This window comes from Ambystoma mexicanum, chromosome 2p, assembly GCF_040938575.1.
Source record: "Ambystoma mexicanum isolate Mex_15411 chromosome 2p, UKY_AmexF1_1, whole genome shotgun sequence".
NCBI lineage: Eukaryota > Metazoa > Chordata > Amphibia > Caudata > Ambystomatidae > Ambystoma > Ambystoma mexicanum.
Window position 1 is genome coordinate 278,477,752 of NC_090923.1, and position 14,661 is coordinate 278,492,412.

Genomic DNA, 14,661 nt, shown 5'->3' on the forward strand with positions numbered 1-14,661 from the left:
TATTTTCCGCAGAGATGGAGTCCACCTCACATATGCTGGCAATCAGATTTTTCTTCACAATGTACAAAATGCATTGCAACCTCTTGAATTCACACTAACCTATCCGACAATCCGTTTTCACCAATCCACAGTTTTTGACCCACACAACATACCACGAAAGGCTCTTTTCAGAGCCACCACTTACTGCCAGCGTACACTTCATTGTGTTTGCTCCGCTTGCACCCTCGCTTTTTTCCTCTACGACTGTCCGCAAACTTTTCCACCACTCCGCGGGGGTCTACGACCGTCACTTCATAGTTCTAGCTTTAAATTGAGAAAGGTGGCTCTGAAAAGAGCCTTTTCGGTATTTTTTGTTGTTTTCACGTTTATTGCTTCACAGCACACGACACACTAGGAGAAGAGGCCAAAGGAGGGTAAGGAAGGGTCACCAGCCACGGGGTTAGGAAAGGGCAAGTGAACAGAGAAAGATATAGGGTGAGCTTTATTTAGCTAAGGAGCAGATCGCTGCGACCGTAGCCTCAAAGCACTTCGAAAACTCTCCCCCCTGCAGAGTACTGCATCACAATACTTACACACTATTGTCACCTTTGAAAGGTAAGGGTCAACAGCATTGCGAATGGCTTGTGAGGCAGCTGGAGGGAGGCGCTCCCCCACAGGAGTGTCTCTTGTGGTGGGAGGATCGAACACGGAGGATGCTGTTGAGGAACTCAATCGACTACGCTCTTCACATGGCACCACCTTGCGAATGTCCGCAGTGTGGAACGAAGTGGGGTGTCGCTTGATGGTTGTCGTACCAAAGCTGTACGAACCAAGTCTCCCGTTACTCAGCACCACCTCGCACTGGTTACACTTCACCAGGTTTGCAGGTGCTTTTGGTACGTTCCCATAAACGGAAAACCGCCACACCCACGACTCTCGGCGAGTGCTCCTAGTGTCAGGTTCCTTCACTTCATTCTCTTCCTCCTCTGCTTCCTTGCTCTCTACATCCTCACCCATATATCTCTCTGCAGGCCCTTGGGGCGGTGGTGTTGGTGGGTTTGGGGGTGGTGCAGAGGCTAATGAACCAACAGCAGCCATGGAAGCCATACCGATTAGTTTCATTTTGGTCACTACAGGAGTAAAGGCAGTACACCTCAATCTGCTATAGCTAGAAGGACAATGAAGATGCGCTCGGGGGTGTGGCCATTTGTAGGGGTGGAGGGCTGTGCCTCGTGACCGTCTTCGTCACTGCAAAGCGGTACAAAAATGTTACACACCAAGTCCTCAGGTCAGCTATTGTCTGGGATATGTGAAATTATATTTTTACACTCTACAATACTTTGCCTTGTGTCTACAAGTTCTTTTGGACTGTTGCGGAAGCACACAAACTGCGCAAATTAGTCCACATGCTCACCCTGGGTGCGGTCAAATGACGACGTCCTAACACATCCGCGCCAGAAATGGGAATCCGCTGGACAGCAAATGCAGAGTACCAAACGTGTGCATGCGCACAAGTGTCCTACGGACAGTGTTCGGGTTCTTAAACTAATTGAAAGTGCGACACAAGTGAGACGGACAGTTAGGGACAGGTGTGATGTTCGCTATACTTACGGTTGTACTGCGCATGTGCATACACGATATGTTCACTGTACGGACAGTTCCAGTGTCCTTAGGACAACACCATTTTGTTTGCCTACGAACTTGCCGGGCACCGCGCCTGTCACCATTTTGGCTGCGCCCGATACGGACAGGTATACTGACCTTCACACACTCCCATTTTGCTCATTTACAGCCATCCCGGACATCTGGTGTGTTCTACAAACATATTTCATCTCGTTTATCTCGTTTACAAGCGGTACGGCGAGGTCACCCCTTTCTGTTTATGTGCGCATAACTTCAACAGATGGTGCGGTCAAACATCAAGTCCATCTCACTTGACATTAGTAAGGGTAGGTGCACTGCCTTTACAGCACCCACATTCCATTCCTTACGTATATGTCGAACAGGCAGGTATTCGCCAACATTTTACGTCTTTTAAAAAAAAAAAAAAAAAAGATTTACTCACACTCTTTCACTACAACTACTGTACAAAAACATTCCAAACACACACACACACACACTTCACTCCAAAGAAATAGCGGGGGAAGCGGACACTGACACAAATATGGGGGAATTAGGATTCAACACGGGCTGGTTATGAGGAGATTTGTGAGGGGAAGAAGGGATGGATATTTCGTCAAAACGTCTATTTTCCTCTTGAAGGTTTGGGGAAGGTTCACTACGGAATGGAGAAGCAGGGCAGGTTCAGGTGGGGCAATGGTAACAAACTTTTCCTCTCACAGAGTCCTCCATAAACTCCCGTAAACTTTTAAAATTCTAGTTCAATATGTCAATTTTCTGCTCAATCCTTTTTATCCTATCTTCTTCTGTCTCGTTTGTTGCCCTTTCTTCTTTTCTTTCCTGGTCTGTTCAAAAAAAATATACATATGTTAAATGCTTATAAAATACTCGTCATTATTTTGCATATGCAGAGCAATGTGTACCATTATTGTCGCTGTCATGTCCCCATGCGGAAAATACTCCTCCAGCCACTCCAAAGTACTAGCCATTTCGGAGTCAAAACAGAAAAAATATTATTTCTGCACCACATACCAAAAAAAAAAGAAAAAAAAAACACAAAAAAATAACCTCCACTCACTCTTTTGATGGAATCTCCCTTCTTCCTACTGCATTCGTCCACTGTCGTTCCAGGCTGCCGAGTTTCTGTGAAGTGATTACGATGGAGGCATCTGTTTTTTTTTTTTTTTTTTTAAAAATGGTACCATCCATTTCATTCTACATGCTTATTAAATGTGTCCTTTTCGTTTCACATCTTCAGGTTTCCATATTTACTTATTGCTACTTATAATACCTTTATGTCCTTCTACGTTGTACACTTTTTGTGTAAGACAATAGTACATTTTCAGATACCCCCGCCTCTTTGGGTAATGTTGATCCTGTCCGCCCCGTCCGCAAACAGGCACTCAGTCCGTCCCTTTCTATGATCAATGGGGAGGGGTTTCCGTATGTTCTATGTTAAATGTATATCAAGTATGCAGATTATACTACATATCTCCCAAAATCACATAACAGTGTGTATTCCACACAACACCTTCATTGACACACTGTCATGATTAAGTTCCCCTTCCAAAAACCTGTAAAATTCACTACAAAAAAAACTTTGTTGAGGGGACGTTATGGTTAAGTTGCCCTATCAAAAATCTGTGCAGTTCACTAAAAAAATAATTTCAACCTCCCCTCTATGGTTCAAATTAAAACCGAAAAACCAATGAAATTCGACAGTTATGGTAACCTAAGCCCCCAAACATCCCATCGCCCCTGTGCACTAACACCCAGACCAACTTAACTTGGTAGGGCAACTTAACCATAACGTCCCCTCAACAAAGTTTTTTTGTAGTATATATATATATATATATACACACACACACACACACACACACACATGTACACATATACACATATACACACACACGTCATACATGTGGATTAAATGAGGTGTGCGACTACTGGTTGCTTAAGTACTTCCCATTTGTTTAACCTACCATTTATTCAGAAATTCAGCCCAACTTTGGACCATCAAAGAATGAATATTCTAGCTTGCACATCACTTTAAATTTAGGGCTACTGCTACACATACAAAGGTTTTTCTAAATCAATGCCCATGTTTATCGTAAGATTATTTCTCAACAATGCGATTCGGCTCATTAACAGATGACCAAAGAAATAAACACCATTGCTAGTAATATCAGCATATTTCAGGACCTACCTTTAGCAATTATAGCATATGTTCATTGAAACCTTGGTGAAAGTACTCACTGGAGTAATATTAAATGCTTGATGTCATCACATCAGGACGCTTTGCCTTAAATACTCTAAAATCGTGACATCACAGACGACACCACTTGCGATAAATTATGCACAAAGGCAAATGAATGAGGTTAGTGTTGTGCTACTTTTTTCTCATCAACAACTCTCCACTACTGCAGCCGACTACAACACTATGTTGGTTCTTCTAATCACCATTATGATTAGCTCTGGCACTCCTCGCATATTTAGGATTCATAGCCTCACATTATGTTGTAGACTTCTTCACCCTATCTAAATATAGAGCAGCTTTTGATTCATCGGATTCATTTTACTACATAGCATGGTCTGTAATCCAATATTTGGCCCTTGGAAATTATATCTTTCCTAAATAACAATTCAACTTTCTCGGATTCATAAACCAGTCATAAGCGATCGCCTAATCTGAATCTAATAAGAAAATTGCGAGACACAATGTTGACTTATAAATAATTCTGCATGCTGCTTTATATACAAGTAATCGATGCGCTAATTTTTTTTAGTATGAAATTATTAGCATGCATTTAGAACATTTAGTAGCTTTCATCAATGTTATAATTTTTCTACTTATTCATTTTAATTCCACTTTGACTCCAAGTTTCTTTGCATTAGTATGGAATGCTAATTGGAAAAACAAGTCTACTAGGCAAGACATATTTAGATTCTGTAGGGTACTTTAATGGTTTCAACAAACACATGAAGCACAGTACTAATACATTATTCATTGTTAAATTTAGGCAGACTAATTATACATAACTGCAACAACTGTACAGTACATTGAGAAAAAGTGTCCAAAATAATGTATGCCTTGGATCGTCCAAAGTAAACATGAAAACGGTGTGTTAATTTATTTAAATACCGACCTGAAGAAGGCATTTTTAGTGTACACTTCCTTTATATTCCTTCAAACACTACTTTGCCCTGAAAAAGGCATTCTAGGGAATAGCGCTGAAACGCGTTCTAAACTTCATGCTATTTAATTTGGCACCTGCATAATCTATTATTGAACTTAAATCTGTGGCCATTAATAAAGGTTTTGTTCGCTTTAATATTTCTTTAAAACTCAAAAATAAATGCTTTCACAACAAATAATGTCTTATATTGAGTATGTTTATCTATTCATGCCCTCTAACCCTTTCTACAAATAGAAAAATACAACTTTCACTTCGTTTGATGTACTCATTTTTAATTTTCTTACAATGTATAACATGTAAGTTGCCTTTGAAGTATTTGTCCAAGGGAAGCAATCTTGTGTATGTATAAAGCTATTCCTTACAGCACAGCTGCTTAACAAAAAGCAAACATTCTGAAAAACCTGTAATCAAAACTGCAGAAAATGCAAGCACATCTATTCCATTCGGAAACATGTAATCAATGTAGGCTTGATAAACAGTTCAGAAACCACAGCATGTACTAAACAACTGTTTATTTTCCTAAAATGTATAACGATACATGCTGCTGATACGACCTGGTATTGGACAATAATATAGAAGACCAAGAAGCCAACCACAACTCACATGTTTAAAAGAACTGTGTGGAGCAGCTATTGATCCCGTGTCCTCCAGATAGTCTTCCCAGATAAACTCCCCTTCTTCTACTCCTGAGCCAACATCTAGAATAAACCAACAAGAAACAGTTAAAAGCAAAGCTACAGAGTTTTTAATCTGTTATGTTTAACTCCAATTAAAGATAATGAAAAGCTGAGGAGTGCACTAGTTCGCTATTCAATTCACAGGGGAATGACAAGTTGTTACAGAAACTCTGCACCACTCGTTAGTCTTTTGGAATAACCAAGACGTAGCTTCTCAATGTGGCGTTTTTCTAGAGTTAACATGCACTTTTATCACCTGTGTTTCACATGCGATTGTTCTGCGTTTTGGTGTGTCATGTTGGCTGTTATTTGGCAAGAACTGATCAGCTTTTATTGTACAAGAGGTGATGAAGAATTAAAATAAATAAATGCAACACACTAAAACCTACACATCTAAATACTGTGCACTACAAAGTCACATAAGCAGATGTTGAAACCTGTTATTGGACTAACTGAAAAATCTATGCAGAGATGAAACAAAACATTAGCTTACGAAATTCCACAGCCCTCTTCATCGGATGTAGCAGAGAAAGCCACAGGACAGATCCTTTTTGTTCATTTTGAGAATGAACATTTAATTGGCTGGAGGAACAGAATGAATTGCACGTGGGCATGGAATTGCTTCCTTATCTAAAAGGGTATAAACACTCCTTGAAGTAGGTGACACAAAGGGTTGACAACAGTACACATTGTGAAAGTTACACTGAACAGAAAAGATGCTTTGCACATGTAACCATTCATTTCGGTGCAAGCAAAGCGGGCCCTGCTAGTTTCCTAAAATTACTGATGTTATTTTAAAAGGCATATTGGCGTGAGAGGTTTAAAAACACATACATGGTAAATGGGGCCATTTTGTACTTTAATCAGAGTCTAAAAAAGTGTTTTGCAGCCTCAAAGTACAATCCAGGTGTTTCAGTGATTTCAATGTAGAAGCAAAAGCTTCCTGGCTGGTATACAGCTTGGCACTATGGAAATGTGTACTAAGGTTTAACTGATGCAATCTCCAATGTTACCTCACCATGCCCGAAGCATCACAATGGTTTCCTGGCTTGCAAACAAATGAGGAAAGAAATGTTACCCATTTTTGGCCGGTGTAGTGTCCGCTGTTAACAGCTTATCTGATGCTCGGTAATGGGTGCCAAACATTTGAGCTTAGATGCCAAAGAGGTCTGTTGTGGTGCCCTGTGCTCCTCACGCATTAGGGTTCCTGACAGTAGTGTCTGGCAGCTGTTGGTGAGAAATGGTGCTGAAGGCAAGTCTTCAGACTTTTGCTGGGACTGCGTTAGGTATCCCAGTTGCTTGTATACAATTGGGTGATGATCTTTGAAGAGGTCTCTCAGTTAAGTCCTTAATCATATTCAGGTGGGTTAGTGCCAGGTGGTAGTTGACAACCATAGGTATTTGTTCTGTCTCTTTTGTGTCTCTCTATTGTAGCAGGTTTTCTATGGGTACTTCCAAAACAAGATCAGAGTACAGTGTTTGAATGCAATCTTCCCTCGCCAAACAAGAGAGAAAAACGTTTTTGGAAATTTTATGCTTTTAAAATGACCTTTGAAAATGGCTTAGAAAAACAATGAAAAGTGTGCACAAAGTCCTTAAAGTGATATAAATTCCTATGGGAGCAACACTGAAAAGTTACTAACATAAGCTATAATATGAGCAACAATACACACTTTGAATCAGAATAGAAGTTTGAAAATACTTTGAATTGGAATCTACATGTGTAAAACGTTTGCAAAAATGTCAATTCCCGCCTAAATTTCCCTATGCAATTTTTAAGAAAAACGGGTCAAATACACTGTTTATGGATGTGGTATTTTGCTGTGGATGTAAAGGTCTTAGGTTTAAGTCAGAGTTGAAATGAAGTCTCTAGCTATTAATTTGAGGAAGTTATGCAAGTTGGGATAAGAGGCGTTTTTAGAAAAATAGAACAGAGAAAAACAGAAAAATATGTTTTAAAATGCGAGGTTGATTTTACTTAAACTAGATTAAGGCTAAGAAAAAGAAGAATGCCACCCGTGAATCTCCAGTTACTTGGCCACTGTAACCCTTCGCGTGGTATAGCCCGTTTTCTTTATGGGAATTATTTTATTTAACCCAAATCACTAATGACTTATGGTCTAGTAAAACACAATGAGGAGAAATCAGCGCTAACACTCGGAATCACAAATAGGGTTGCAAGAATGGTTCTGACAATATTATAGGTTCTTAAATTAAAGATGGGATCGGTTATAGATTGGGATAGGACACGACAATATATGTTTTGGTTCACTATGATTCCTATTGATACTTACAGTCCACTTTAATTTAAGATTGGACCGTCGGGGGTTCTGGTCATCACTGGATCGGGTCTACAGGCAGCAGGGCACTTCTGGCGGGATAGATCAGCTGGGTAATTCTGGTCAATTGGACTGGCACCTCAGACTGGACTTGACTGGATTGGCCCTTCTGGTCACTGGACAATGTAGATCAGCGAGATTCAGGATTTGGGCCCAGCTGAGAACGAGTTCAGCACTGCAGAGGCCTGGCTTTTCAAAGAAATCTGGATCAGGAACAAAATGGAGGGTTCAGGAAAAAATATGGACGATATGGAGGATTCAGGAACAGGGCGCCACGCGGAAATCAGGAATCATTGTGTGTCTGTGTTGGGAGGTTCCCTTATTTATCCTGCCAAATGACATCACTAAGTTTATGGTAGGGGCAGACTTACAACCCACACCCACAAGGCTATGATTGATCAAAGGCACAGTTTCTGCCTTGCTTTTTGCTGGTTGGATGACAGAAAGTGTTGTCATATTTTATGTTGCGACTTGGGAACCTCCCATTGTTGTTAGGACCAAACTTTAAATTTTCCCACAAATACATATTTATATAATTATGCCCTCTAATAAAAATCGGACACATACATTACATATTTGTGGGTTACATTTATATCCAACTCCCAAGTCGGAGAGACCTGGTTTTGTCTTTCTATTGAATTTTGGCAAAATCAATCAAAGGTTTGGCCTACAATTCCTAATTCGGTATATATATGTGCAATCACCCCTAGAACATGGGTACACAATATTAGATATGCGGCATCAGTAGTTTCTGCACAATTAGTCTTTTTTCATAACTTTTGTTCCTTGCGCAGTAAGAAATCCTACCAAGTCTTCAAATGTCTATCATAAGTTCAGATTTCAATGTATGTACTTTTCATTCCTTTACTTATTTTTGCCACCAAGTTAAAAGTCATGAAGTTCAATGGCAAAATAAGCAATTTAAATTCAAAATCACAGGTCCGTTTTTTTTCTTGCTTCCCAAGTGAGAGCAAATGGCCAGTCCTTTGAAGTTCACTGAGCAGCCTCTCCCAGCATCCTGCCCCTCCCCTGGAGGGGATGAGTGTCCAGTCTTGTATTGTCTTTGCCTGGGGCCACGACTATCACACGCACCTGTGTCTCTGCAGGAGCGATGGATGAGCCTCCATTGACCGTGAGTTATCACTTCCCCTGTTTTCACCCGGAGGGATTCCTGTCAAATACAAGATATGACATGCATTACTTACCGTAACAGCATTTCTAATGATTGTATCTGCTTGGATTCACATGCTGTGCATATGGTCTGATATCCAGTGGTAATCGCAGAGTATTGCATCTTGCCTTAGGGGACCGAAAGGGGATGTTGCTATAGGCGTGTCTGAAACACTATCCTCGTGACGTGTGTAGTACCCAAAAACTCTCACGCGCCGAGGTCTCTCCGATTGTATTTTTTCTGCCATGAGGGAGCCCAAGGCTATAGTGAGTGAGTACATGAAGAGAGAAAGTAGTAAGAAGTCTATGTTCCTTCCACCCCGAGCGGGGAGGAAGGGAGGGCGCATGTGAATCTAAGCAGACACAATCATCAGAAATGCTTTTTAGGTAAGTAATGCATGTCTTCTGGCGCTTTTTAATCTGCTTAGAATCACATGCTGTGCATAGACTAGCGAGCAGTACCCGGAGTCGGAGGTGGGTTGTGAGAAGGAACAGTAGAAAAAAGATGTCTTAGTACTGCTTGTCCCACCTGAGAATCAGACCTACAATGAGTGTCTAGGCAATAGTGTTTTGTGAAGGTGTGTACAGAACTCCAGGTTGCCGCTTTGCAAATGGACTCTAGGGGAACATTTGCAATGAATGCTATGGATGCTATGGATGCCCCAGTGCCTCGAGTAGAATGTGCTCTAGGCTTGAAGGGCAGTTCTCTCTTTGAAAGAGTGTAACATAGTGTGATGCATTTCACAATCCACCTTGCTATTGCTGATTTAGAGACAGGGCCCCTTCTCTACCAGCTGCCACTGAAACAAAGAATCGTTTAGTTTTCCTCAGTGGTCTAGTTCTATACATGTAGAACATGACTGCCCTGCGCACATCTAGTGTGTGTGTGTGAAGGCTTCTTTCTGCCATGTTAGTAGGTCAAAAGTAAGAACGTGGGTAGTTCGATTGACTGGTTCACCTGGAACTTCGAAATAAATTTCAGCGCAAATCTGGGATGTGTGGGCAGAACTACCTTATCTTTGTGGACTGTAACAAAGGGGTCCAAAACCGAGAGGGCCAGTAGTTCGCTAACTCTTCTGATAGAAGTGATAGCTACTAGAAAGGCTGTCTTGTAAGTCAGGTCTTTCAGACTAACTTTATGCATAGGCTCAAGTTAAAGGTTTAGATCACACCCAGGGGCTGGGTGAGTGATGGGGGAAGACATTCTTTTAACCCCTTCCATAAAGGCTTTAATCACAGGTATTTCCCACCACGACACCTTCTGCTGTGACGTGGTGTAGGCGGACAACGCCGCTAGGTGAACCTTTAAGGAATTGAAGACTAACCCAGAGTCCAACAGATGGGTTAGATATAACACAATGTGTGAAGGCAAGCAATCGGTGGGATTGACGCCTTTGGAACTGCACCAGATGACAAAACGTTTCCATTTGCTGGCATAGCAATAACGTGTGTTAGGCTTTCTTGCCTCCCTCAGTATGTCCATGCATCTTTGAGGGAGTTGCAGATGTCCAAACTCTAAGACCTCAGGAGCCAGGCTGTTAAGTTCAGAGTTTGTGGGCATGGGTGCAGAGTCTCCCCCCTGTCCTGAGACAACATGTTGTACGGGCAGGGCAGCTTCACTGGTGGGGAGAGGGACATTTCCATCAGGTGCGCGAACCAAGGTTGGCGGGCCCACATGGGAGCCACCAGAATCATGGTGACTGGTTCCTGGTGCATCTTGTGTACTATCTTGTTCAGAAGGGGAGTCGGGGGGGAAAAGCGTAGACACATTTCACCGACCAAGTTATCTAGAGACCATTCCCCTTGGATCGGTTCTGGGGGTACCTTGAGGCGTAATCTTGGCATTGGGCGTTCTCCTGAGTAGCGAACAGGTCGAACTCTGGAAACCCCCATTCTGCGAAGACGTTGGATACAATGTCTTCGTGCAGTCGCCATTCGTACTCTTCTGGCAGAGGAAAATCTCTGCTGAGTACATCTGCCAGAAGACTGAGTGCCCCTGGAACATGTTGGGATATCAGGAACATCTTGTGTTTGAGAGCCCATATCCAGATGTTTTGGGACAGCTTGGATAGCCCTGGAGAGTGAGTGCCCCCCCCTGTTTGTTCAGGTAATACATTGCTGTTGTGCTGTCGGTTAGGACCAGCACTGTCTTCCCTTGCAGTTGCTCCTGAAAGGCTTTCAATGCTTTGAACACTGCCAGTAGCTCCAGTAGGTTTATATGGTTGGACGCTACCTGAGGGGAGCACATTCCGTGTGCTGTCTGTTGAAGCAGGTGAGCCCCCGCCCCCCACCCCGTGAGAGGTGCGTCTGTCGTGAGAGTGGCTTCCACTGCAGGGGTGGTGAAGGTTTTCCCCTTCAAGAGGTTCTCCCTCGACCACCACTGCAAAGAGAGAACGAGGGCTGGCGAGACAACTAACAGATCTTCCCATTGTCCGCTGGCCTGACACCACTGGCTGTTGAGCTACTCTTGCATGGGACGCATGCACAGCCGCGTGTGGGGAACCAAGTATATACATGACGGCATCATCCCTAGCAAACGCATAGCTTTGCGTACCGTCACCTCTCGACTGGCTACATACTGAGGAACCTGAGAGAGCATGTTCTGAACCCTCTCGCTGGAAGGGAAGACTAGACCGTCTTCCGTACGAATAAGAGCCCCCAGGAACTGTTTTACTTGGCAAGGGACTAAGCTGGATTTCTTTTCGTTGATAGAAAATCCCAGGCTGAACAGTAGGTCTACTGTTTTTTGGGTGTTCGAAAAACAAACGTTGAACGAGTCCCCCGTGATGAGCCAATCGTCGAGGTAAGGGTAAACTGGAACTGAAAGTCAAGCGTGGCAATTTTAAAGAATTCCACTGCTTTTTTCAACATGTTGTTAAAAGCCATTTGATCATCCACCGTGGAAGCTTGTCGAATCGGGGTGGATGGGGGAGTGTCGAGGCAAACGATATCAGAGTTGTGATCGTCCTGCTGGGTGTCCTCCCAGTTGTCTGTTGCTCCTTGATCTTTGCCATAGTTGTCCAGAAAAGAGGACTCTTCTTCCGTATAGATGTCTCTATGTGTGTCCATCTGGACATCTTCTTGATAGTCAACTTGGTGTTGGACATCTTGTGTTTGAGGTTTAGGATCTACCCGAGCTTTTTTCGGCGGAGGTTGATCTGAAGCCCTGAAAAACTGCACCAGCCGATCCATACACCCCTCCAATTGCTCCGTGGTCCACTTGGATGACCCAAATGGACCTAGCTGAGTAGGAACCGTGTTCTCCGCCCTAAGGCGTTGAGAGGATCTCCTCAGGGTGCTTGAGAGGGGTACCTGGCTTTCTTCGTAAGAGTCTTCGGGATCGTCTTCCAAATCCGTGGAAAACTTTTCGGCAGATTGGCCCATAACTGCGGGCGGAACTGGATCTAAGCCCACCGCCGTAGCAATCCTATTGATGCTCTTACGGATAGTCACTGAATCTTCGGGAGACAACGCCTCCGATGATGTGTCGGCAGTGGAAATGTCTTCCGCGGCTCCAGAAGGGCCAGCGGATGGCTTCTCAGGTAGAGGCCTACTCGTAGTTTTCGGGCCTGTACGGGCCTTGGAATCCGTCAAAGTTTCTTGTTCTGAAACTTCGGCACGTGTAGTTTGGGGAGTAGCGCCCTTGTTATGTTTGTTATTCCCAGTCGTCATGCGCTGCTGCGGATGCGGGAAAGGCTTCGGACCTGACCGATCCGTGGGCACCGCCGAAATTTCCGGCGGGCCCGTTGGCGCTTTCGCCTTCTTCGACGATGTCGAGAACAGCGTTTGGGTTGTGTGCTTGGTGCGGTGCGATTGTACGCCCCTGTCGCCCGGGTGTGGTCCCTGTAGCAAGACCGGAGTCGAGCCTGGAAGGGTCGGGGACGGGCGTGGCAGCCCTAGAAGTGTCCGCCTCAAGGTCTATAACGTCCACATTGGATGTTTGGTCATCCGACGTGCCCCCGTCACTTTCGGCTGGTGTCGCAGCAGGGGAAGGAGGCTCCACGCGTGACATGCCGTACGCGGCCCACCGCTTTAACCGGCGCTCCCTAAGGGTCTTAGGTTTAAGGAGTTTACACGCCAAACACCGCCTTTCGTCGTGCTCTAGGGGGAGACAAGCGTTACACGAGGTGTGCTAGTCTTTCCACGGATATCTAACCCTGCACACAGGGCAGAATCTAAAGGGAGTCCTTTCCATAGCAGAAGGGAAGGGTGACCAGACCAAAAGGGAAAGCAGAGGAAAAGAGGAAAGACATAACAGTATGGCAAACCCCGAGCCCACTCTTCCTACTGTGTAGGCCGGCCAGAAGGCCCGACCACGTGGAAGTTCGAACGCCGGATCTTAGGCGCCGGAACCCACAGCCGTAGACGATTCCCCCGTAGTCTTCGTCGAAGATGTTCTTGATGGGCGAAGTGACTTAACGCGGAATAAAACCGACAATTCGGTAAGATAAACAATGTCTCATGAAGAGCTCTGCTATAGGGCGACCAGTTATCTGCGAGGAAAAAAACAATCTGAGGGATCTCGGCGCGTGAGGGATTTTGGGTACTACACACGTCACGATAGGGATAGTGTTTCAGACATGCCTATGCCGACGTCCCCTTTCGGTCCCCGAAAGACAAGATGCAATACTCAGCGGTTACCACTGGATGTCAGGCCATATGCACAGCATGTGATTCTAAGCAGATTAACAAGCATCAGAACCACTCAGACCTGAATTCACCCGATTCCCCTGGACCCTTCCCTTCACTTTACGTATGCTGTGATGTCCCCTAAGGGCTTACCTTGATATTTATTAAGATGAGCACTCCATCCTGCATTCGCAGGGGCACGATTCGCTCATACGAATGATAGCAATGTCTTTTGGCTGAGTTCAGATGCCACACGCTGTTATATGCCTTCACAGCGAGGCCGAGTGTTCAAGGCACCAGTTTCTTCACTGGCTAGAAAGTCTTTTACACAAGTGAACGTTGCACGGAGAATGTTTAATGTCCCGATTGTCCGTATTGTCTTGTTTGCCAAGGTATTGTGTGGGTGAGTAGCGCTGCGTGTAGATGTCAGCTGCTGGTAGGTAAGCGCGTCGTCTAAAATTTGAGCGCGACTGGTAATGTCTCTCCCTTTTCCCTTGCAGAAGTGGATTATGTGAGATTAGTGCCTCGAATCTGGGTTCAGCGCTACCAGAGACTTGGTGGTTGGGTAAGTTTGCACTGAGGCTTTGGTTAGTATGTACTGCGTTATGAAAGAGAGCACAGTGCAATAGTCTCAATAGTGCAAAAGAGTTATTGGGGCGATGCAATGACTAATGTCTCTTCTTTCTTTTGCAGGGGTTTGTGCGCTCGTACAACTGACCTGGATTCCAGCGTCGTGGGAAGATTCGGTGAGTATGCGCAGCGTTATTGAAGTGCGTGCGCGAACGCTGTTCTTCTTTGTTCTTACAGGTGCCGGTGTTGAACTCCCCTCCGGATATAGCTGCGGTGTGTAGAAAGCAGGGAGTACCTGTAAGCAGAAGCAGAAAGTTCCAGAGCAGGAGGTTCCGGAGCAGGTAAGTAGGATGCTCCGGAGCAGGTAAGCTGAAGCAGGATGATCCGAAGCAGGTAAGCTGAAGCAGGATGATCCGGAGCAGGCAAGCAGAAGCTGGCTGATCCGGAGCAGGCAAGCAGAAGCTGGCTGATCCGGAGCAC

At 44.4% G+C, this 14,661-nt stretch overlaps 1 protein-coding gene across 3 annotated transcripts in view; it reads right to left on the minus strand.

Moving 5' to 3' along the window:
- SFMBT1 (Scm like with four mbt domains 1) overlaps positions 1 to 14,661 on the minus strand; it is a 1,637,826-nt gene that overhangs the window by 1,426,826 nt on the left and 196,339 nt on the right. For all 3 annotated transcript variants that reach the window (XM_069643544.1, XM_069643545.1, XM_069643546.1), the window contains exon 3: positions 5,400 to 5,494. In XM_069643544.1, coding sequence (XP_069499645.1) covers positions 5,400 to 5,494 — 95 coding nt within the window. The remainder of the gene's footprint in view (positions 1 to 5,399; positions 5,495 to 14,661) is intronic.